We start from the raw sequence: 25588 nt of genomic DNA, 5'->3' as shown, positions 1-25588 counted from the left end.
GGTTGAAGTTAATCCGATTAAGAGAGGCATTAAAGGTTTCTCACAGGCATTAGGGAAGACACTGGCATGTGAAAACACACATGCATACATCAAATGTGTTTTTCACACCCAGTCTTTTTTTCATAACACTTGGAACAACTGAGTCAGCCAGAGGATGAGTTGAGCCCCAAGGTGTTTGGGATATGTGTGTGTGTGTGTGTGTGTTGTATAGTTGTTTCTGTACCTATGTGTGTATGCATGTGCTTTGTTCTATGGGTCCCTATATCCACACAATCACCCTAACAACTCCATACCCGACACCAGCACACACTCCAAGCAGCTCACATGACTCGCAGCTTACTTAAGCCTCTCCGAAACAGCTCCTAAACCGCGTGTGTGCAGTTCTGCGTCAAAGCGGGAGCCATCGGGAGGAGGCATCGGGAGGAGGCATCGGGCGTCATCAGGTGCCTGTCACGGACGAGGCCCAGGAGAGGGCCGGCATGGACAACAAACAAGGGTGTCAGCCAGCTGAGCTCTTCATTAGTCCTCCCCTGGACACACTCCCACTACGACGGGCAGCTGTGACGGAGGTCATCTTATAGCATTTGCTGAACTGTGAAATACTGGTGCAATATGAGTATAATGTATATAAATGTATATAATGATGTGATCCAACTACAAATCTACACTAAAGCAGTCCAATGAAGGAAGACACAATGGGGAAAATGTTGCTGGACATTTAGCAAAATATCTTTTCCCCTTGAATTGACAGGTGAGGAGATGTGTATCTGAGACCAAAATGGAGACTGTGAGAAAGAGAAATAAAAAAGAGATGGGCAAAAACTGGAGACAACTCTGACATTTTGCCCATGTTCTGCCAGCCTCCAGCTCTTTCTCTCTCCAATCACCAGGGATGAAAGACAGAGGGTCTTAATGATGAGAATCTCCAGCACACTCCAACCCAGGGTGAGAAAGTGAATATTTAACTGGTGTGTGGAGTGTGTGTGTGTGTGTGTGTGTGTGTGTGTGTGTGTGTGTGTGTGTGTGTGTGTGTGTGTGTGTGTGTGTGTGTGTGTGTGTGTGTGTGCTGGGGGGTAGGCACAAAGAAGCATGGTGACGCACTTCTGCTTCCTCTGGGGGCAAAGCCAGGAGCACACAGATAGGATGGAGAACAGCAGGGGGTTGGCCCTTAGTCACCTCACACACACACACACACACACACACACACACACACACACACACACACACACACACTAACTATCTCTCTCCATTTATACCTCTCTCTCTGCCACCCCCCCCCCCCCCCCACACACACACACTAACCTAGTACCACTCTACGTTGGTCCATTCTGTCCAATAATAAGATCAAAACCATTGCCTGACGGGAATAACGCGACGCGAGGATAGCCAGTCTATTTCATGAGGCCCTACAGAGAGATTTGGTCATCATAACAAGAGAGATTTGGTCATCATAACAGGAGAGATTTGGTCATCATAACAAGAGAGATTTGGTCATCATAACAGGAGAGATTTGGTCATCATAACAGGAATGGCGGTCCTCTCTGAGGAAACAGCAGTGTGCAGAAAACAATTGGAAGACCAATTTAACATGGTATTAATTATATTTAATTCCTGAGAAATGCACACGCACACACACACACACACGCACACGCACACGCACACGCACACGCACACGCACGCGCACACGCACACGCACACGCACACACACACACACACACGCTCATACTCCTACATGCTCGGTTCTTATTTGTCTGCCCTCTGCCTTTTTCTGATTCTCTCTCATATTACCTATGCTTTTTTATCTTCCTCAGATCTGCTGCCTAATCAATCATTTTCTTGTCCTGCCTCTTATAACCACGTTTTTCATTTGTTCACATTTTCTAAAGACTTAAGACTTCTGAGTAACAAATTCTGTAGTAACAGATCATTTTTGAGTTAAAGAATACCTGGAAAGTTTTCTGTTCCTTGCAAAAAGACTGGTGACCCCAAACTCCCCTCCAAGTTAAGACCTCACCTTTTTAAACACTAAAAATCCCTTTCTTCATATGAAACAAGGACAAAGTGTATGGCGTTTAAATTCCATTAATAGTTACAGGTGGTATTAAATAATGACCCACAATAGTGTGTAGGAAGGGGCTGTCTTTTGTGACAACAGATGGCTTTCTTAATTAAAAAAGAGCCAATGCTCAAGCTGAGGCATTTCTAGAGCACATGGAAATGGTTCGCTGCTCAAGTGGGAAGAGACAAACTTGTTTGTTATCTCTGCTAATGTTCTCTAGCTGTGCGTATGTGTGTTGCCCATATGTGTACACGTGTTTGAAGTGGCCCAGGTGTTTGTGCCTCTCTTACATCTCCTTTAGGGAGCTGTCCTGATCACCTGATCACCTGCCGACTGGTCTCCCAGGTCTCTCTCCACCCCTCCCTCCCTCCCTCCATCCCTCCCTCCCTCCATCCATCCCTCCCTCCCTCCTCTGCTCTCTACTCCACCTCCATGTCCTCCCGGCAACCGCCTCGTCTCAGGTGTGCTGCTCCTGCCTGTTCCTCAGCCTGTGTGTTTCCTCCCCACAGAGCTTCTTTTTCCTCACAGGGGGCAGCTCCTGCTGCTGCCTCCCCCCTCCCTCCTGCTCCTGCCAGCCCCACCCCCCCCCCCCCCCCCTGCTCCTGCCAGCCTCTCCTCACCCCCCCCCCCCCCTGCTCTCGGGTGCTCATGCCTGGCCAACGCTGCTCTCGCAGGCTGTACTGTGCAGTGCCGTGTGTGGGGGAGGCCACTGAGCGGGTGCCTGTTCAAAAGAGGTGGTGTCTGGTTTCTTTTTTCTTGCAATACGACTGGGAGAAGACCACAAGGCGAGAGTGAGACGGAGAAAGAGGAAAGATAGAATGAGCGAGAGAGAAGAAAGAAAGACCGAGAAAAAGAGAGAGAGGTGGTTGGAGTTAGAGAGGGAGTGAGTTACTGAAGGAGGGGGCGTTAAAGGGAGAGACATCTTTTAAGAGGCAATGTGTCCTTTTCTTCCTTTTTGCCACAGAGATGGATAACAGGAGGACAACAAGAGGGGAAGAGACAGATATAGCGAAAGATGGATAGAAAGAGAAAGAGAGAGGGGGAGGAGGGTATGAAAAAAAGAATGTGAGAGAGAAAGACAGACAGACACATGCGGCGGGAGCGTGTGGGAGAGCGCGGGGTGTTCGCAGCAGCGGCCCGATTAGAGGGTCGACCAGTCCGTCAGTCATGGTGCTGTGGACACACTCGTACAGGCCTGGCAGGAGTGGCTCTGTGTGATACAATTCACTACAGCTACACCCAGCGCTGCCGTCATTCAACACCACAGAGAGACAGAAAGAGAGAGAGAAAGAGAGAGAGAGAGAGAGATAGAGAGATGGAGAGAGAGACAGAGAGAAAGAGACAGAGAGAGAGAGAGGGAGAAAGAAAAGGAGGCTAAAATGCAAATGCATGATTGGCAGGAGCATGGAGCAGCCAGCAAAGAGACAGTTAAGAGAGGAAGAAGGGAAGAGAGAGAGAGAGGGGGAGAGGGCAATACAGAAAGGAAGAGAAAGGAAGAAATAGACAAAAGGCAAGAGTGAAAGGCTTCACAGTGTTCCAGTCAAGCGTAAATCTTAGTCCTTTTTTCCAGCCACTAATAAATCAAATACTTTCCCTGTCTCTCTCTCTCTTTCTTCTTTCTTTCTTCTCCTTCTCTCCTCCCCATGCAGCACATCAGCAAATGTTGCGCCCTGGGGTCCTTGCCACACAGAGTACTTTCATTAGAGTGTGTCGCGAGAGTGCCTCTGCTCTGTTCCCTACCCAACTCACTCTCTCTCCTCAACAACACACAACCACCCCCCCACACACACACCACTGCTACAGCTTACATAAACCAGGAGTCACTCTTGTTAGATAGCAGAGCCTCGGGGTCCTTGCCGAGAAGGTCTAATGATAGGCCATCTGAATGGACGCCTGCATCACTTAGGCCTTTTTTCTTTGTGTTTGTCTGTGTGTGTGTCTGTGTGTGTGTGTGTGTGTGTGTGTGTGCGTGCATGAGTATGTCTGTGTGAGTGTGCATGTCCTTCAATGCAAACACAATAATGAGAGAAAGAGAGAAAAGACCTCTTTTTTGCTTTTTTTTCCCAACTGAGATGCATTCGAGTTTGCCTCTTACATCAGCAGAATGACTCCAGGCTTCGCTCGCTATTCTATTCAGAGCCCCGACAGGAACAAGCATCATCACAGCTTGGTGACGTGCTCAACAAGATGCTGACTGAGATGCCATCTAAAAGGTGAACATCACAAACCAAGGGCTGCTTCTTTTTGTCTTTTTCAAAGGCATTTCAAAGGAAGCATGTGAAAAAAGAAAGAAAGAAAAAAAAAAAACATTAATGAGAGTGACATTTCCTGCTTTGCTCTTTCATGATCTCGAAAAATCAATATTTTAATAATTGATATTTCTGATTTCCATGAGGCAAACAAACGCACAGGAGTCACTTCTTTGATGGTGTGACTCAATGGTGTGACTGTCATAGCAACGTCATCAATCATTCTGTCATTACAGTGACTAAAGGGTTGTCCCGCAGTGTATCACACATTCAGCCTATAATCACCCTCGGTGAAATGAACATACCAGTCTGCATACTTAAGTCTTTTCCTGAAATGGGCTGGAAAAGGTAATGTTTATTAATGGTGGTCCCAGCTTATTTTTGGCAAGCAATTTTTCAGGCGTGTCAGCTTTCACAGAGGGGACCATCCCCTCCTTGGCCTGGAATGTGATTTGTTCAGCTGCGTGTGTGAGTGTACATTTTTCACATTTCACCATACATGGGATTTTCTTTTCTTTTTTTCCTTTTCATATCCCTCCAATTTCTACACTGTGGTTTTCACATTGGCATCCAACCATGAAATGTGCTTTGATGTGCACTCTCTGATCACCTCCGATGTGCTACATGAACAACACCAGATGAAAATGATGGACTAGCACTGCATCGCCCTCAGTACCACTGCGAATCAATGGTTTATATTTGTCCAGGTTGATTGCCCAGAGAAGCGTCTCTTCAGCACCTCCTCCACCTATCACCACTGTACACTAACCGACCTTCCACCCCCACCTATCAGGCTTGTGCAAAATTCCAGAATTGGCTCTTAAATTCCAATTCAATTCTTGAATTTCACTTGCATTTCAATTGAGGTAGCAAACAGGAAGCAGAATTGCAATTCGAATTGTGCACAACCCTGCCACCTATGGAGCCCAAAGGACAGAGCTCGCCTCCCACCCCATCCCCTCACATCTGTCTCCCGCTTCTATGCAGAGGCGAGTCACTTACTCAGTCACAACTTGGATGGATGGATTTAGGAAGACAAAACTCACAAACTATTTACAGCTCCTTGTGGATATCTGAGGAGTGGTGATTCTGGCGACCAAGCATGAGGGAGTTTATTACACAATGTATAATAGTGTCAGCACTTAAACTAAAGGCTGTTGGTCTAATCGATTTATGATCTGGAGACAATCAACATGCAAATGAACCGGCAGAGGGGAGAGACGAGTCGATAGAACACACACTGGTGCATGGAAGTGCGGGAATCAATGGGAGAAGCCAGGCTTGTTTTCTCAAGGTCAGGACTCAGGCCCTGGTTACCCTGGTTATTGATCTGGTCTGAAACTCCACCAGGACACGGATGGTTGTTCTTTTAAATTACCTCTCCCAAAGCTGTGGGTGGGTGGATAGAAATACATAGGCCTGTGTGTGTGTGTGTGTGTGTGTGTGTGTGTGTGTGTGTGTGTGTGTGTGTGTGTGTGTGTGTGTGTGTGTGTATGGGTGGGTGTGCTCATATGTGTGAGATTCCATTTCACTGAAATGACAAAAAAAACCCCAATGATAAACAAACAGGGCTTCTCAAATACTGTACGCTTCAAGCAAGCTTCCTTTACACTGAACAAAATAAGCACTATGTGAGACAGACATCGCTGCTGGTTTCTCTGCAGTGAGATTAATTGATAAAATGAATTAAATAAATATTACGTCAGGCAAATCTTCAGCCACCTCGAGACCTCAGACCTCATGGCCCTCAGGCTGAGGATTAGGACCTTTATATCTGAGAGCAGCCATAAATAATTGACAGGCGAAGGCGTCTGGAGGGCTTTGGCTGGTCCAAGTGCCTCTCTAATTAAAGTGCTGCAGTGGAGAGAAGAGGCTGAGGACCACTGGCCCATGTACACATACATGCACTCACACACACAAACACACACACACACAAATACACACACACATATAAATACACACACACACACACACACACACACACACACACACACACACACACATGGACAAGAATAGACAAGTTAGCCACTTTCTCTTAGTGGATTCCGCATAATTCATAAGGGTGTGACCCTGCATGAACTCCTTTATCCTTTACTGTTAGTACCACTGTGTTTTTTTAGTCATATTCATTGTGTATGTTTCACCCCTCCATTGTTAATAATTATCAACGTTTTGTCTGGAGGCTAATGATTCAGCTGGCATCTCGTTGCCATTACAACCAGCCAAAGCATGGAGAAGAGCTGTCAAAACGGGCTCAGCAAGGTGTCAGCCCGTCAGATAGCTTCTTAAGATAGCACATCTGCCTAAGGGTACAATTACGAGCATGATAAAAACAAGGCTTGTTAGCTGTCGCTCAATGTGTGTGTTGTCTGATGCTGTCTTAAAGTGTCTTAGCAGACACAACCTTGTACGAAGGGAAAACAAGTTTGGTCTCGGTTTCAGCTGAGTGCTTATTGCTATTGCCAACCAGGGCCCAGACACGGAGACACATTTTGTCTGGACAGGTGCTTGCTGGGAAAGGACATTGTCGAGTTTCGGGTTCTCCTCAGGGGGAGGCTGGGGCTGGGATTTGTTTCTCTGGTTTTAGTCGGTTCCTGGCGTCCGGGCACTCAGCATTCCAGTCAGGCTGGGATCATCAGATTAACCTCAGACCAGCCACAATACTTTTTTTCCATTCTTTTTTTAAAAAAGCCAACAATCCTTGTCAAACTCTCAAATACACCCCCCCACACACACACACACACCCACACACACACATACACCTCCCACTAACCCTGTCCTCAGGCGCTCCTGAAATCAATGAGGAAAATATCCGCTATCTAGGATTTCCTGATGCTAATCTCCCGGCGCTAAACGTGTTCATTATGGCCTTCTATTCTAAGGCACCGGGAAGCAGCATGCACCAGTTTAGAATGTCAAACACCTTCCTGTGCTCAGGGATGTTTCCTCTTTCCAATAACAAGTGAAGCTGAATTGAACCTGTCTATCTGACAGGCGGACTCTTTCTCCCTCTCACACTCACTCTCTGTCATTCTTTTTCTTTCTCTTTTTTTTTGCTAATCTGAGACATGAAAGAAAGACTCTCGGACATTTGCAGATAATCTTCCAGAGGTCGAGATAAAGGGAATCTCATTTCCTTTTTTTTTGTGTTGTGTTTTTCCCCCATCTTTTGTTCCACCCCCCTCCCCCCCCCACCCCACCCACCATCACACACACACACACTCCCGGCATCAAGCCACTCGCTGACAACGTGCGTCAGAGGTGAAAAGAGCAATCTGCTCTGGGGATGTGGGGATGGCGAGGAGGAGGGTGGGGATGCTTCCTACACGCACCTCTCTACTCCACATTCTCCCCTCCGCCTAAAAACAACACCCCCCCCCCCCACCCAATTCCTCACTGCGCACCCCCCCCCCCCCCCCACGCCCCCCGCCTGACTACTCTTCTCGCACTCTCAATCAGTCTCCCGTCAATCATCAGTCCCAAATCATCTTTTCATAGCGACCCATCCCACCCTTTCTTGCTCTACTGACCCCCACCCCCAACACACACATACTGTAGTCACACACACACACACACACACCGATAACACTCTCCTTTCTCTACCACGCAGTGCAGTGACAGATCCACGCAGTGATGTAGTAGTGACAGGTCTGTCTCAGACTCCCCCCCCCCCCCCACACACACACACAGACTCACACTCACACACACTTTCTCCCTGTTCCCCAGATGAGATGGAGGACACACACACACACACACACACACATTTGCAGGTGTTCCCCCAGGTCCTTCAGGAGTGTAAATTACATCCAGTCAGGCCACGGGGGTTCCGGCAGGTTCTGGCCACAGGGGTTCCGGCAGGTATGTGTCAGAGAGAGGCTCTCTTTTCTCTACTCCCAGCACGCCCCTCTCCAGGTCTGCCATCTGGGCGTCCTGGGACAGACTGCAGCCACGGGAGCACCATGTTAATAGAGATGGGATCTGTGACTGGGCTCTATGTAGCCTGCGAGTGAGTGTGTGTGTGTGTGTGTGTGTGTGTGTGTGTGTGTGTGTGTGCGTGCGTGCGTTTGTCTTTATATATATGCTAGCACTGGGCTGTGAAGACGATGTGTGTTGGTGTGTGTGTGTGTGTGTGTGTGTAGACTCCTCAGGTGAAAACAATCCATGTGCGTGTCCAGATGCACAGACGCACGCACGCACGCACGCACGCACGCACGCACGCACGCACGCACGCACGCACGCACGCACACACACACACACACACACACACACACACACACACACACACACACACACGTCGTGCATTTTTAGAACAGCGCAAATCCCACATGATTTCTGCTGGTGCAGATTCACAGAGACGAAGCGGGGGAAGAGAAGTGTTGTGTGGGATCATTTCAATCGAAAAGATGAAAATGTTCATTGCAAACACTGTGACGTTGTTCTTAAATACAACACTACAAGTCCACTAATGTACCATTTAAGAAGCCAACACCCGATCTTACTCACTGATGAAGACAGCTAACCATTCATGTTGCACTAGCTAGGAGGACCTGTGATTGCAGGCCAGCTAACAAAATGACTCAACGTCTGTCTTTGGAACATGACTAGGGCAGTGGTAGTGTAGTGGTTAAGGAGCTGGGCTAGCGTGCAGTAGCCTGAAAGTTGTGGGCTCAACTCCTGGCTTCCAGTTGCCTGATTACTGGTGCCCTTGAGTAAAGGCCCAAGTTGCTCCCGGGACAATGTAATCCCTTGTAATATAGTTGAAATATTAGTCACTTTAGACAACAGTGTCTGCTAAATTAATAAATGTAAATGGTGTCAAAAACATGCCAATAATATGTTGCCACAGTGATTATATATCTAGTTTAAATTTGAATGTAAATTGGCTTTTTTCAACAGTCATTTAATGAGGAATTAATAATCGATTATGGTTCATTAACATTAGTGAAAGTCGATTAAGAAAATTCCTGTATATTTGCACCCCTAACACACACACACAGACACACACACACACATACGCACGCACGCACACACACACACACACACACACACACACACACACACACACACACACTCACTCACTCACTCACTCACTCACTCACTCACTCACTCACTCACTCACTCACTCACTCACTCACTCACTCACTCTGTCACGGTTCAGACAGACGACCAGAGGACCACAATTGCGTCACACCAGAAAGTTTATTAAACTTAAGGGAAAAGGGAAGTAGGGAGTGAGTGAAGGCTCCAGGGGTTACTGGGAATAACAGGGATACAGGGGTTCCGTCCAATGTGCTGTGTCTGTGTCCCACCCAGTGGCAGCGATGCGTCCTATGACGCCGGTGGTGGGTGGTCCGGAAGTCCTGGGGGGGGAACACAGACACAACAGGGCGGATGAAACAAGGCAGAAGTACAGTTCAAGGGAAATCCAAATTCGTAGTAGCAAGGCAGAAAGCAGGTCTGGTTTTCTGGGGCAGAAGAGTATCCAAGATTCAGGCAGGTCCGGGGTCACAAAACAAGAGTGAGCCAGAAGCGCGAGCAAACAGGTTCCGGGTGTGAGCTTTGCAGACGATCTGACAAAGGAGAGCTGAAAGACAGGGCTTTAAATACTGGGAGAGGTTAGTGGGTAATGCAGCGCAGCTGGCAGAGTAATTAGAGCAGAGCAGAGCAGGGACAGGTGGAGCTAGTTAGGCTGAGTAGAGAGAGTGGTGAGCAGAGTGGAAGATAATGGAAACCAATTAAGGTGGTAACCCGGTGGAGTGAGAGGGCTCATGACAGAACCCCCCCCCCAAGGGACGGCCCCAGAAGTCCCAAGAGCAACACCACGCCGGGCGGGAGGAGGGGAGCCGGAGGAGGGCTAGAACTCCTCCGAACGGTCCGAGTGAACGTCCTCATCCTCGGAGGAAGCCGGAGGGTCGTGGTCGGGAGATGGGACAGGTCCCGAGACAGGGTCAGGCACAGGACAGGAAGCCGAGCGGGCAGGACGGTCAGGGACCCCTCTGGGGCGGCCCCTACGGATTGCAGGTTGATCAGGATGCCGTCGGTGGAAGGCGGTGATGAGAGTCCGATCCACAATCCGACTAGCCGGGACCCAGGTCCTTTCCTCAGGTCCATAGCCCTCCCAGTCAATGAGGTACTGGAGACCCCTACCCCTCCGTCTGGACCGAAGCAGGCGGCGGACGGTGTAAACCAGACCACCATCGACGAGCCGTGGAGGAGGAGGAGAAGGCGCAGCAGGGACCAGCGGACTCTCATGAATGGGCTTAATCTTAGACACATGGAAAGTGGGGTGCACCCTCATGGAATTAGGCAGTTGGAGCCGGACAGCAGTTGGGCTAATCACTCTTACAATAGGGAATGGGCCAAGGAACCGAGGTGCCAGCTTTTGCGACTCCACCCTGAGTGGCAGGTTCTTCGATGACAACCACACCCTTTGACCAACATGGTAGGTGGGAGCAGGAATTCTCCGACGGTTGGCCCCGGTAGTGTAGCTGGCAACGGATCTGAGGAGTGTGGCTCGGGCTTGTGACCAGGTGCGGCGACATCGACGGGCAAAAGCAAGTGCAGATGGGCAAGTAACCTCCCCTTCCTGGCTGGCAAATAGAGGAGGCTGGTATCCATAAACACATTGGAAGGGGGACATACCGATGGCAGAGCAGGTCAGAGAATTGTGTGCGTACTCCACCCATGTCAATTGCTGCGACCAGGAGTGGGGGTTGCGTGAGGTCATGCATCGCAGTGCCTTCTCGAGCTCCTGATTTGCCCGCTCTGACTGCCCATTGGATTGGGGATGGAATCCGGAAGTCAGACTGACTGTGGCTCCCAGCAGGTGACAGAACTCCTTCCAAAAGGCGGAGGAGAATTGTGGGCCACGGTCAGAAACTACATCCTTTGGCAGTCCGTGGATCCGGAAGACGTGTTCCAGGACCACCTGGGCGGTCTCCTTGGCGGTTGGGAGCTTGGGGAGGGGAACGAAGTGTGCCATCTTGCTGAATCGGTCAACTATGGTCAGAATGACGGTCATGCCACTTGAAGGGGGCAGCCCCGTGACAAAGTCAAGGGCGATGTGAGACCAGGGACGTCTGGGCACAGGCAGGGGCTGCAGCAATCCGGCTGGGGGCTGGCAGGACGACTTGTGTTGGTTGCAGATGGGGCAGGCTTGGACGAATTCCCGTACATCCCTTCTCAGAGAGGGCCACCAGAACCTCTGGGCGAGCAGGTTGTAAGTGCGGGTGGAGCCAGGGTGACAAGCTAGGCGGGAGTCATGTCCCCACTGAATGACCTGGGACCTCAGGTTTTCGGGGACAAACAGGCGGTCAGCTGGGCAAGCGCTGGGACCTGGCTGGTTACGGAGAGCTTCCAGCACCTGTTCCTCAACAGCCCAGGTCAGAGCTGCTACGATGCAGGGACTTGGCAGAATCGACACAGGATCCTTGGAGGGGGTGTCATCCTTCTGGAATTGACGGGAGAGGGCGTCTGGCTTGGTGTTGCGTGATCCAGGCCGGTATGACAGAGTGAAATTAAACCTGGTGAAGAACAGGGCCCAGCGGGACTGCCTGGAGTTCAACCGTTTGGCCGTGCGGATGTACTCCAAGTTCTTATGATCGGTCCAAACGAGAAATGGAATGGTGGACCCCTCCAGCCAGTGACGCCACTCCTCCAAGGCAAGCTTCACAGCCAGCAGCTCTCGGTTCCCTATGTCGTAATTGCACTCAGAGGGGGACAACCGACGTGAGAAAAAGGCACAGGGATGTAGCTTCCTATCCTCCGCAGCCCACTGAGAAATCACAGCACCAACTCCCACATCCGAGGCGTCCACCTCCACAATGAATTGCCGGTCCACATCAGGCATCTGGAGGATGGGAGCGGAGGTGAACCTTACCTTGAGGGTACTGAAGGCTTTGTCGGCTGCTGGGGTCCAGGTGAAGGGTTGCTTGGTGCTGGTTAGAGCAGTGAGAGGGGCAGCAATGGTACTGTAGTTCCGGATAAACTTTCTATAGAAGTTAGCAAACCCCAGAAACTGTTGCAGCTTCTTTCTGTTCTCCGGAACTGGCCATGAAATGACTGCTGATATTTTGGCAGGATCCATTTGGATACTTCCCTCTGCCACTATGTACCCCAGGAAGGCCACTGTCTTGACGTGAAACTCACATTTCTCTGCCTTGGCGTAGAGGGAATTCTCCAGGAGACGATGAAGGACTTGCTGGACATGGCGGGTGTGTTCAGACAGGTTTCTGGAGTAGATTAAGATGTCATCCAGGTAAACGAAGACAAACTTGTTTAACATGTCCCGCAGCACATCATTCACTAGAGCCTGGAACACAGCAGGAGCATTGGTGAGGCCAAAAGGCATAACCAGATACTCGTAGTGGCCTGTTGGTGTATTGAATGCGGTTTTCCATTCATCTCCCTCCCGGATCCGCACTAGGTGGTAAGCGTTTCTGAGATCCAACTTGGTAAAAACAGTGGCTCCCTGGAGCAACTCAAAGGCAGAGGTGAGCAGAGGCAGAGGGTAACGGTTTTTCACTGTGATGTCGTTGAGTCCCCTGTAGTCGATGCAGGGGCGAAGAGATCCGTCCTTCTTCCCCACAAAGAAGAAGCCAGCACCAGCAGGAGATGAAGATGGACGGATTAATCCTGCGGACAGAGAGTCGTTGATGTAGTCCTCCATGGACTTTCTTTCAGGAGCAGACAACGAATAAAGACGGCCCTTTGGAGGGGCTGTTCCAGGGAGGAGGTCGATGGCACAGTCGTACGGTCGGTGAGGGGGCAGAGATGTGGCTCTTGCTTTGTTAAACACTTCTCTGAGACCATGGTAGCATTCTGGGACATTGGAGAGGTCAGGAGCGGAGTTAGTGGGTACTGGCCGAGGGGGTAGTGCGGCAGCAAGCAGGCAGGTTCGGTGGCAGTCCTCCCCCCACTCCCTGATCACCCCGGTCACCCAGTCGAGCTGAGGGTTGTGCCGGCGGAGCCATGGGTAACCCAGGATGAGGGGTTGGCCTGGAGAGGGGAGCAGGTGAAACTGGATAGTTTCTTGATGGTTTCCGGACAGACCCATCGAGACCGGGGCTGTGACATGAGTGACCGATCCGAGTAAGTGTCCGTCCAGTGCCCGGGCAGGAATAGGAGGTGTCAAACGGTGGTTCTCCAGTCCCAGTTGGCGTGCCAGTTTGATGTCCATTATGTTGGCTTCGGCGCCAGAATCCACCAGAGCAGCCAGGGTGTGAGTTGAGTCAGAGAGGCGGAGGTGAACTTGCAGCAGGGGTTTGCGGTCGGAGGACTGGATGGTCATTGAGCTCAACCGGACTCCCCCTATGCCCGGTGAGCTTCGGCTTTTAAAAGGGCAGGTTACCACACGATGTCCATCACCTCCACAATAGAGGCAGAGGTTTGAGGTGAAGCGGCGCTGGCGCTCTGCAGGAGTGAGAGAGGCTCGCCCAATCTCCATGGGCTCAGACTGGTCAAGCTGACTTGGGTGAGTGGCAGTAGATGACAGGAGCCCCGTCGGATCTCTCCGAATGCCGGTAGTTGGTGGACCTTGGCGCCCCCTCTCACGACGACGGGTCTGTATCCTTCTGTCGATCCGGACAGTCAGTGCGATGGCTTCATCAAGAGTGGAAGGCAGTTCATGGGAGACCAACTCGTTCTTGATATAGTCGGCCAAGCTATGGAAGAACGCGTCCACCAACGATGGTGTGTTCCAAGAACTTCGTCTTGCCAGGGTTCGGAAGTCGATGGAATGGTCTGCGACTGTACGTCTGCCTTGTCGAATACTGAACAGTTCACGAGACGCCTCTGCGGTTGGTGAATCCAGGTCAAACACCTTCAGCATCTCCTCAGCAAACAGGTTGAAGGTTGCACATGCGGGGGTTTGACGTTCGAACTCTGCTGTTCCCCAGAGTCGAGCTCGGCCCGTCAGGTGAGTGATGGCATACCCAACTTTAGCCCCTTCAGTGGCGAAGGTCCTTGGCTGCAAGGAGAACTGAAGTCGGCAGCTAGTCAGGAATGGCCGGACCTGGGTTGAATCGCCGTTGAACCGCTCGGGGTCTCCAATCTTGGGTTCCGGAGCAGCGGCTGCAATGACCGGGGCAGGTAACTCGGGGGCAGGGCTGGTGGGCGGAGTGGCTGGGGTAAGGTTGGGGAGGAGTTGGATGATCATGGCGAGTTGCTGCTGGTGCTGCTGGAACTGCTGATGCTGTTGGTGGCCGACCTGAAGCAGGGAGGTGATGTCGCCGCTCATGCGGGCTAGCCCTCTCTCAGTGTGTTCCAGGCGTTGCATGGCGGTGGGTTGCTCAGGTTCGTCGGTTTCCATGTCGGGGGAAGTGTGCGCTGAGTCCATGATGGTCAGATCGTACTGTCACGGTTCAGACAGACGACCAGAGGACCACAATTGCGTCACACCAGAAAGTTTATTAAACTTAAGGGAAAAGGGAAGTAGGGAGTGAGTGAAGGCTCCAGGGGTTACTGGGAATAACAGGGATACAGGGGTTCCGTCCAATGTGCTGTGTCTGTGTCCCACCCAGTGGCAGCGATGCGTCCTATGACGCCGGTGGTGGGTGGTCCGGAAGTCCTGGGGGGGGAACACAGACACAACAGGGCGGATGAAACAAGGCAGAAGTACAGTTCAAGGGAAATCCAAATTCGTAGTAGCAAGGCAGAAAGCAGGTCTGGTTTTCTGGGGCAGAAGAGTATCCAAGATTCAGGCAGGTCCGGGGTCACAAAACAAGAGTGAGCCAGAAGCGCGAGCAAACAGGTTCCGGGTGTGAGCTTTGCAGACGATCTGACAAAGGAGAGCTGAAAGACAGGGCTTTAAATACTGGGAGAGGTTAGTGGGTAATGCAGCGCAGCTGGCAGAGTAATTAGAGCAGAGCAGAGCAGGGACAGGTGGAGCTAGTTAGGCTGAGTAGAGAGAGTGGTGAGCAGAGTGGAAGATAATGGAAACCAATTAAGGTGGTAACCCGGTGGAGTGAGAGGGCTCATGACACACTCACTCACTCACTCACCTGACTGTGCCTCTCTGTGGCTTTTTAACACCACTCCTGAGTGGTTCTCAAAAGTGGCCCCATCAATTAAACATCAGGCTCCCATTTCAGACACTGTCCCAAAGCCACTGCACTTAAATGAGCCCTTTAAATATGCAAAACACTGCTGCTGCTGCTTGATGAGACCTCACAGTGGCCCAGTACCAGAAGAGGAGGCTGCTGAGACGGTGCTTTGGAGTGGAATGAGCTCTAAGCCATGCATCCCACCGAGGGCCTTTAGCCAAGAATAAACAAATAAAATAAATCAGATGAATTAATGGAATAACTAAGAGAAAATCCATTGAACCTTTTGAAGAAAAAAGAAAAGTGAAGGTAAAGGAGTATTTGTGAGACCTTTCTAATGAGTGCTCTGTGTCATGTCCAGTGTCATTGCAAAGCGTTTGGTAAATCTTTTATTTTCCTCCATGCTTGACAATAACAGATGAATAAATAAATAGACAACCTACATGTAACAACTAAATCACGCACGACACAAATTAGGAGTAACTGATTGAGGGCTCAGTAGACAGTAAGGGAAGAGAAAACTTTCTGAAGATGGAGGCGGGGGAAGACAGAGAGCGAGTGACTGAGTGTCCTCGTGGGTAGGTCATGATGGACTGTCCTGCTCTGTCCTGCCTGCACTCATTACCCCCCCGATGGGGCCAGCTGCTCAAACAGACCGAGAGCTGGAGAGGAGGAGCCCACCGCGCAGGCAGGTGGACAGGAGGCGAGAGGAGGAGAGAAGTGAGGGAACACAGGATGAAAGAGGAGGAGAAGGAGGACTGAAAGAGAGGAGGAGAGGAAAAGAATAAGAATTGATTATGAGAGGCAAAGAGAAAGGAGAGGAGGAGGTGCTGGGCAGGAGGAGAATAAGAGAGTGTGTGTGTGTGTGTGTGTTTGTGTGTGTGTGTGTGGGGAGAAAATATGAGAGGATGGGGATGAGAAGAAAAAGAAAAAGAGGAAATAAGGAAAAGAGAGGTGATGGGACTAGCGGGGAGCAGACGTAAAAGAGGAGGGAAGAAGCTGAGAGAAGAGAGCTGAAGGAGAGGACTAGAGGAGCACTTAGAATGATCAGATAGAACATGATGAGGAGACGAGTGCGCGGGTACACACATATACACACAACAACAATGATGAGGGTGTGTACAATTAAATGGGGGTTAGAAGAAAGTAGCCAATGATGTTCTGGACATTCCAGCAGCTTGGCAGATGGTGTTACACACACACACACACACACACACACACACACACAGAGAGTGAGTGAGTGAGTGAGTGAGTGAGTGAGAGAGAGAGAGAGAGAGAGAGAGAGAGAGTCAGACAGATGGGCTGTAATTCACGGCAAGAGGGGAACCAAGAACACACTGACAAGACCAGACTTAGATATATGACAGAAGATTAGAAGTACGATAAAGTATGAAATGACTATTTGACAGATGGCCTCAAACAGAGCAAAGCTACTGTACAGTATATGACAGATACAGTGTTTTTGTCTGCATTGGCATTGGTATTTATATTGCTATTAGTTTTCAAACTGGTGTTAAACAGAAAATGACACATTGAACAGCCCTGCTATGCTGTGATTACCATGAATGTAAATTGCCATGGATAGAATTACATTTTTTTTCTGGATGATTGTCAGGAGAAAATACTGTATCTTATAATTTAATTTCTACATTTAAGCAAAATTTCACCATTAGCTACATTTAAAGTTATTATGATGTAAAAAGCCACAGCAAATTGTTGATTATTGCTGAGACACAATCAAAATGTAATGTAAAGATTGTTTACAGTAATACAGTAAAATGAATGAATGAAACTACCCACCTACTACCAATCTGTACATTGTCATTGACATGGTATACTTCTCTCTCTCTCCAACCCTTCAACTCTCTCCCTCTCTCTCTCTCTCTCTCTCTCTGTGTGTGCCCGTGTATGTGTGTGTGCGTGTATGTGTATCTGTCTGTGTTTGTGTGTGTGTGTGTGTGTGTGTGTGTGTGTGTGTGTGTGTGTGTGCGCGCGCGTGTGTGTGTGTGTGTGTGTGTGGTGTGTGCTGTTCTCCACCACTTCTTATCTGTAGGCTAGTTACTTCACATTCACCCCTTTCTCCTCTGAGACCTGACAAAGGTACTCAGCAACAATGGAAGGGAGGAGGAGAAGGAGGAGGAGAGGAGAGGAGAAGAGAGAAAGATAGAGGGATGAGGAGCAGTAGCCCAAAAGAAAAGGAAGAAAAGTAGAAAAATCCACACAGCTCAATGGCGAGGTGAAAGTGAGCCTCCTCAGTTATGCCCGGTGATATTAAAAATAGAAGGAAGCCGAGAATCTTATTCTGCCCCCCCCCCCCCCCCCCCACACACACACACACTCCCCCCTCTAACCCCCTTCCCCCCAACCACCACCACCACCGCTCTCAGATCTATATTTAGATTCAAAGCAATCACTGCGCTTCCGGAAACTACATTGCTCATCTGTGCCGTCACAGATACAGGAGCTGGGAGCGCACACATTCATCAGCCCATAGTGAGAAGAAAAGTGGAAGAAAAGGCGAAAAATAAAAGGGAAAAAAGAGAAAGATTAGAGAAATGACAAGGCTCTGTTTAGAAAAGGGAAGGATGACGTTATAACTGGATGGTAACTGGAAGGTAATAAGGTAACTGGAAGGTAAACAAATTCCAGTTCTTCTGGCTCAAAGCATTTTATCACAATTGCTATTTTTATTATCAAACCATTTCTCTCGGCTGAAGTGGGACCGTGTGAACAGGAGCTACCAAGATCCCTGGAGGGACTTCTGGCTCAAAGCATTTTATCACAATTGCTAAAACACATGTGCAACTGTGAAAAACTGTAACACCTACCTAACACACAACAGACACCAAAGGGATGTGTTGGACCATGTCTGAGAAATGAGACCCTGTACCAACATGACATTGTAACTTAAATGACCAATGTGTGTATGCAGTCTCATGGGTAAGGCATCACTGCAGGGACAAACAGAGCAGTGCATATGGTGTTTACGGTCACAGTCAAACTCTAGCATTAGCACACAGATCCTGCTCCATGCTGTCTCCAGACATACAACAGATGTATAGGTGGCCTGAACAAACACAGAGATGAGTGTAGGAATGGGCAAACTAGCAGCTCAATGCTCTGTTGAGACAAGCGAGCATCCCACACTCTTGATGGACTGTACATACCACTAAAGGGCTCTTAGCGTCTAAGCTATGATATCATACTGAGTGAAAGAACTCATACTAAACCCCCAACATGACTAGCAACGCCTTTTCAAAGATGATTACTTTCCAAGACCGTATCCGTGCTAATTGCATTGATTACACAACTCTGAATCAGTTTGATCTCATTACATTTACTCATGGCAGTTACGTAAAGTCTATAGCTCCATGTGATTGCCTTTAAATTGCAATTACAGGGAGCCCTGGGCCAATTCTGTCTAAGGCATAGCACTGAGGCAGCACTGAATAGATGTTACGAGATCACTTACACAAGGAGCAGTCAGCTGTGAGCATAAGTTCTGACATATCACACCACTGCGCATTCTAGTTAAAATGACTTAAAAACTTTGATTAAACCACTCAGGATCATACTGTACTTTCTGATGTTTAACAATGGCAGATGATGGGGATGTTACTTACCGGGAAGTAGAGCAACAGCGCTCCTGTCAAGATGGCTTCCAAAAGGACCAGTCCAGATGCCCTAATGCTCTGCAGGACAATAAACAAACAAACAAACAAACAATCACACACACCATATTATAACGACATCCTTTCATTCAAGACAAAGACTCTTTTCAGACAAGCAAACAGCTCAGTCCACTAACAGTGAAATGCATCCCAAGCTGGTAAAATCTAAAAAAAGACAAATCATATAACAATTAATCATGCACTCTGACACTGATGTAATTGATTCTGTTTCAGTAGACATGCCCTGATAATTAAAGCAATTATGTGTCATCAATAAATCCATTATTCATACAAATGACTGTTTATCAGCTGCAATAGGCCTGTTGTTTGTGTCTTGTAATTAGCAACCCACTACACAAACAGCTGATGATGTTCATCAAAGCCGGACTTCATACAATGAAGGCAAGCTGTAATAAAACCTAGCACTGTCAATCTGACTGCTGATAATTTTAGCATCTCCAGTTATAAAACTTTGCAATGTATAGATCATGAAAGCCCCACTCTGTTGAGAGACACATCTGGGTATGAGAGTGAGGGCAAGAGAGAGAGAGAGAGAGAGAGAGAGAGAGAGAGAGAGAGAGAGAGAGAGAGAGAGAGAGAGAGAGAGAGCAAGCAGGAAAAAGAGAAATGGTGTTTGTCACTGACTGTGAGTCAGAATAATCTGATATAACCAAAGGGGCGTATGAATGAAGTCATGAACAGCCCCACATTTCTCCATATCTGACAGGCCAAAGACAGAACCTGGAGCCTGTGGTGTCTCAGCAGCAGAGTCAAAAGCTGTGAGTCCAGACAGAGCCTTGATGTGACAGTTGTGGAGCTCTCACCCTGAGCCATGACCAATGATGGATGTTCCACCTAACCTGACAGAGGTCAGGTAGCAAACACTAAACACACCTTAGGGCGTTTTATCTTTTCATCTTTTCATCTTATGAAATGCCAGCCTGCCTGCTTATCTGTTTGTCTGTCTCTCTGTTTGTCTGTCTCTGTCTGTCTGTCTGTCTGTCTGTCTGTCTGTCTGTCAAGTTGGGACATGTGTAAAATGCAAATAAAAATAGAATATGATCATCTACAAATCTCGTAAACCCATATTTAGCTGCAAAAAGGACATAGAACAGCATATCAAATGTTGAAAATTATATTTCATCATGTTGAAAATGATATTTTATCATATTTCATGGAATTTCATTTTGAATTTGATGCCAGCAACACGTTTCAAAAAAGGTTGGGACAGGGGCATGTTTAGCACTGTGCTGCTTCACCTCTTCATTTAACAACATTCTGTAAATGTTTAGGAACTGAGAAGACCAGTTCCTTTGTTCTAAAGACTCAGTTCTGAGAATGAAATGTTTTCCCATTCTTGCCCGTTATAGGATTTCAGCTGCTCAACAGTCTGGGGACACCTTAATCATGTTTTTTATTCCATGATGCACCCGATTTGACAGTTCTGGACTACAGACAAGCCATTTTGGCACCTGGATTCTTCTTCTATGGAGCCATGCTATTTAATATGTGCAGAATTAATTTTGCCACTGTTTTCCTGAAATATTCAAGGTCTTCCCTAAATGAATTCCCCTGTTTGGATGACAGTATATGTTGCTCAAAACCTGTGTACATTATTCAGAATTGATTGTGCTTTGCCAGATGTGCAAGATGCCCATGCCATAGGCACCAATGCCCCTCCACACCATCATACAGTATATGCTGGGTATTATACTGAGCACTATAACAAGTTGGATAGGTTAGATAGTTGGAAAGTTAGATAATTGGGTAGTCCCTCTCCTCTTTAGCCCAGAGGAGTCCATGATTTCCAAAGAAAATCACACAATTTGATTGGTCTAACCACAGGACCATTTTCCACTTTACCTCAGTCCATTTAAATGAGCTCAGGCTCAGGTAAGATGGCAGCATTTCTGTATCATGTCTAAATACAATATCTTCTTCTACATGATAAAGTTTACAATAGCATTTGTGAATTGAGTATCAAACTGTGCTAATAGACAATGGTTATCAGAAGTCCTGAGCCCATACAATGATTTTCTTTAAAAAAAACAGGTATTGTTTTAATGCAGTGCCATCTGAGGTTCAAAAGTCCACAGCCATCCAATATTGCTTTTTAGCGCTGTCCCTTGTTTACAAAGATTTCTCTGGATTCTTTGAATATTTTAATGATACTGTGTATTATTATTGTATGCAATTTCATGTCAAGAAGCATTATTCTTGTTTTACCATTTGCCCACACAGGCTTACGAAGTGATGAATACCTCCACATCTTTACTTCTGAGAGACTGCCTCTTTTGTTCTTTCTATACCTAATTATGGTGCCAGTTAGATATAGATAGATACTGTAGATAGATAGATAGATACTTTATTGATCCCCAAGGGGAAATTCAAAGATAATTTGTTAACCTAATTAGTTGTGAAATCTTCCTCTTTTTGTGGCCTTTATCACTTTATCATTATACAAGCATTTTGTTGCCCCTGTCCCAACTTTTTTTTAAAATGTGTTGCTGGCATCAAATTCAAAATGAACATATATTTTCCATGAAATAGTAAAATTTTCATTTTCAATATTTTGTCCAATTGTCCTTTTTGTAGCTAAATATGGGTTTACGAGATTTGCAGATTATCACATTCTGTTTTTATTTGCATTTTACACAACGTCCCAACTTTTTCAACCTATACAGGGGGAAAATGATCTGCACACAATCTGATAGACCTAACCAATCAGTGAAAAGCCTATACCGTGAATCCTGTAGGGAGAATGGCCAAAAACATCCTTCTTCTCAACAAATTCCTTAATCGATGTTCATTTTCATCAATGTATAAAGCCTGCCCTGATCATTTTAATGGTATGATCAGTTCTCTGCCAGGCATACAAGCTTGTCAATGGAGCAAAGCCGGACCGAATTTTCCAACCTCAAATTTTGGATTGAATTCAGGCTGGTTTTCAGGCTAATATTTGATATCACTGTGGAAATCTTCAAGTGTTGGCTACGAGGACCCACTCAAGTTTCAAGTGTGACGACATTTTCAGAGTGGCCTGCAGTTTCACCACAGGGACAGTACTTGGTTTAACAGTCACATCACACCGCCCTCTCTCAACCCCTCTGTCTCTGCTGATTCTGTGTGTGTGTGTATGTGTGTGTGTGTGTGTGTGTGTGTGTGTGTGTGTGTGTGTGTGTGTGTGTGTGTGTGTGTGTGTGTGTGTGTGATAGGTAGAGACTGTCAATCTCAGTCTTAATCCTCAGATTTCTGGAGATGAGGAGAAAAGCTCTTAATGAATCCAATTAATTTACAGACTGGAGAGGAGCCCTGGGTGCAGAATTAAACAGGAGACACGGCGTGACATGAGCACACCAAAGAGAACCTCAGCGACTGCCGAGTGTTCAGAGCAGGGTGTGTGTGTGTGTGTGTGTGTGTGTGTGTGTGTGTGTGTGTCTGTGTGTGTGTGCACTCACTCGCTGAATAGAAAGTTAGACAGAGAAAGACACACAGAGAGACAGAGAGAGAGAGAGGAAATATGAATATCATAACCATCTTGACAGCATACATTGTAATGTTTTCCCCCAGCAGCAATATCAAATTATAATATGTAAGTCTATAAAACTATCTCTAACTTGTGAATATAATCTGTGCATTAGTATCTTATCTTTGTCTTAGCGTCTAACTTTCCTTCTGCTTCCTCTCCTCTGTCCTCTCTTGACCTCTCATCTCCATGTCATCTAATTGTCTCTAGTCATTGTCTTTATAGGAATGCACTCTCCCTGATAGCTTTGGTGAGACTATTGTAGTACATGTAATTGCAATGATGGTGTTGTGTGACTGATGTTTGGCCATCAAAATCCTGTTAGCCTCCCAGATTCCCATTAGTGGCCCATTAATTCCTGCTCCACTTTTAATCAGCTGCTAAAATGGTAGCCGATGTTACATTTACGACTGTGTGTGTGTGTGTGTGTGTGTGTGTGTGTGTGTGTGTGTGTGTGTGTGTGTGTGCATGGTGATAGTTTCCCATCTGTTTGAAAGCCACTGGTGCGTATATCTCTGTTGGGTTACCCACACTCATTACCAGTCGCTCAAATAAAAGAATGAGATTTTATGGGAGCAATGAAATCAATCAGTTGTGAAATCAGTACAGTTGGTATTTACTCACTATGTCAGTCTCTAATAAATAGAAAACTTCCCAAGAATCTAATAAATATAATATTAGAAGTCAGTTTGTCTCCAAATTTCTACTGCAAATTTGAATGAATTAGCACTCAAAGACAAATTATAATTGGACTAAAATCCTGAATAAACAAATAATAACTTCTCTCTCACCTCTCAACACACACACACACACACACACACACACACACACACACACACCCACACACACACACAAGGGTATTACCTTGTTTCTGCGGAAGTGGTAGACCAGTATCATGCTGATGAAATCTCCCAGCATGCACAAGCCCTGGAAGGACAAGACAGCCAGGCGCAGGTAGCTGTCACCATGGGCGACGCAGGGCGTGTCATCTTTGCAGTAGGCGCATCCTTCCTGACAGGGCCTGCAGTGTGCGGAGTCTTCAGAGGTGTCATCATCATTGTAAGACCCTCCCACCAGACCTGTGCCCATATGCCCATTCCCTAAAGAAACACACACACACACACACACACACACACGCACGCACGCAGACACACACACATATTTGCTTGCTCAGATTTTTTAGTACACTTTTAGTACACTTTTTTTTTCATAGTACGGAACATGATTCAAATGCATGAAGGTCAAACTGAAGGACATTGTCAAGAGAAGTAGTTCCAAACAGTGCGAACTCAGTTCACTGTGAACAAGAGGACATGAAACACGGGACATGAAATTCCATGTGACTCGTAAGGACATATACATAACATACTATAAGAAACCACTGTATCAATGTATGCATGTCCATGTGTGTGTATATGTGTGTGCACTGAGCAGAGTGAGGTACATACGCAGTGAAAGAAAGTGCCATTCGGTCAGCTCCTTTTGACGTTTCACTCAGCCACCCATGCGCGCATCACTTTGCACCCTCTGTACTCAGGGAGCTGATGTCTCTGACACAGCATATTTCATTTCCCTTTTACTTCTGTCCTCAGCAGCTTTGGGATGCTTAATGCTATCCCAACTGGCATTGCAGCAGGGAGCAGGAAATGCCATTACCGGGCAATTAGAGCCGTCGCGTTTGTCTGGTGCGCCGATGGGTGCGTGGCAGACTGCAGGGCACAGTGGACAGGCTCATGGCCAGTTCCACCCCTGAGTCTGTGACTGGACGCGCCCTCCCCGCATGGAGCCGCACCACATTCATGCACAGTAGTCATGGTCCATGGAACAGGGGAGGGTCAGCATGGGAGAGAAACCCACCTGGGTGTGTGTCTGGGTGTGTGTCTGTTTGTGTGTGTGTGTTTGTGCTGTAGTGTGAGCCACTATGAGTCTTTGCGTGTGTGTGTGTGTGTTTGTGTATGTGTGTGTGTGTGTGTATTTGTCTATTAGTTTGAGTTCACAGGAGAGGGCACACTGTGTGGCAGCATAAGAGACAGCATAAAGTGAGAGGATAATGACCAACGTGAGACTCCACAGGTGACGACACATGAGAGGACATGTCACACACACTGCTGCATGGACGCACGCAGATCCACACACACACACACACACACACACACACACACACAAATACCACGATGAGTCATTTTTACAAGGACAAACCTGGGAATATTGTGGTGTGTGCGTGTTTATGTGTGTGTGTGTCTGTGTGTGTGTTGGGGGGGGGGACAACACAACCCACAAAAGTGCTGCAAATTCGGTGAGTTATTTCGAGGCGTTAACAGCAGACCACTATTTAAAATTTATTGTTTAGTAGAATCAGTACATGGTGGTTTCTGCCACAATTACAGTAAGAACCTTAATGGACCATTATCAGAGTAACTGACCGCTAATACACACGATGTTGGGATGTAGGCCTGTGTTTTAGAAGCTCCCATTTGCATGACCTCTGCTCAGGAGGGAGAGAGGGATGAAGGGAGGGGGAAGGTAAGGAGGAGGGTGGGAAAAGAGAGGGATGGGAGGAGAGGGGGTGGGGAGAGGCAAGAAGAGAAGAGAGCGTATGAGGAAATAGGTCAGGACAAGAGGAAGGGTAGCAAAAGAGCATAAAGAAGGAGAAGAGAGAGAGAGAGAGAGAGAGAGAGAGAGAGAGAGAGAGAAAGGATAGAAGAAAAGGTGAGAAGGAAGTTAAAATGTGACGGGATACAGAAAGTGACACACAAAGAGATGAGTGAAGCTGCAGAGGTAAAGGGGAAGTTACAAGATCAAAGAGAGAGAGAGAGAGAGAGAGAGAGAGAGAGAGAGAAAGAGAGAGGAGTTCCATGGTTAGATAAAGAGTAATAAATAAGGGCAGGTTGTCCCTGATCTCCATCCTGTGTAATTAAGGCAGGGAGGAAGGAGCACAGCATGGCCAGCAGGAGCAGAGAGGAGAGGAAAGGGGGAGGGGAGAGGAGAGGAGGAGGGGAGAGGAGAAGAAAGGAGGAGGGGAGAGGGGGGGAGAGGAGGGG

At 47.7% G+C, this 25588-nt stretch overlaps 1 protein-coding gene across 2 annotated transcripts in view; it reads right to left on the bottom strand.

Annotated features, from left to right (window-relative positions):
* The window catches only part of gpr158a (G protein-coupled receptor 158a), an 83256-nt gene that overhangs the window by 14782 nt on the left and 42886 nt on the right, over positions 1-25588 (bottom strand). For both annotated transcript variants that reach the window (XM_042068200.1, XM_042068201.1), the window contains exons 4-5: positions 23412-23647; positions 18974-19042 (exon numbers count right to left, since the gene is read on the bottom strand). In XM_042068200.1, the coding sequence (XP_041924134.1) occupies positions 18974-19042; positions 23412-23647 (305 nt within the window). The remainder of the gene's footprint in view (positions 1-18973; positions 19043-23411; positions 23648-25588) is intronic.

Source organism: Alosa sapidissima, chromosome 17 (assembly GCF_018492685.1).
Source record: "Alosa sapidissima isolate fAloSap1 chromosome 17, fAloSap1.pri, whole genome shotgun sequence".
NCBI lineage: Eukaryota > Metazoa > Chordata > Actinopteri > Clupeiformes > Clupeidae > Alosa > Alosa sapidissima.
This window is presented reverse-complemented; position numbering and strand designations above follow the sequence as displayed.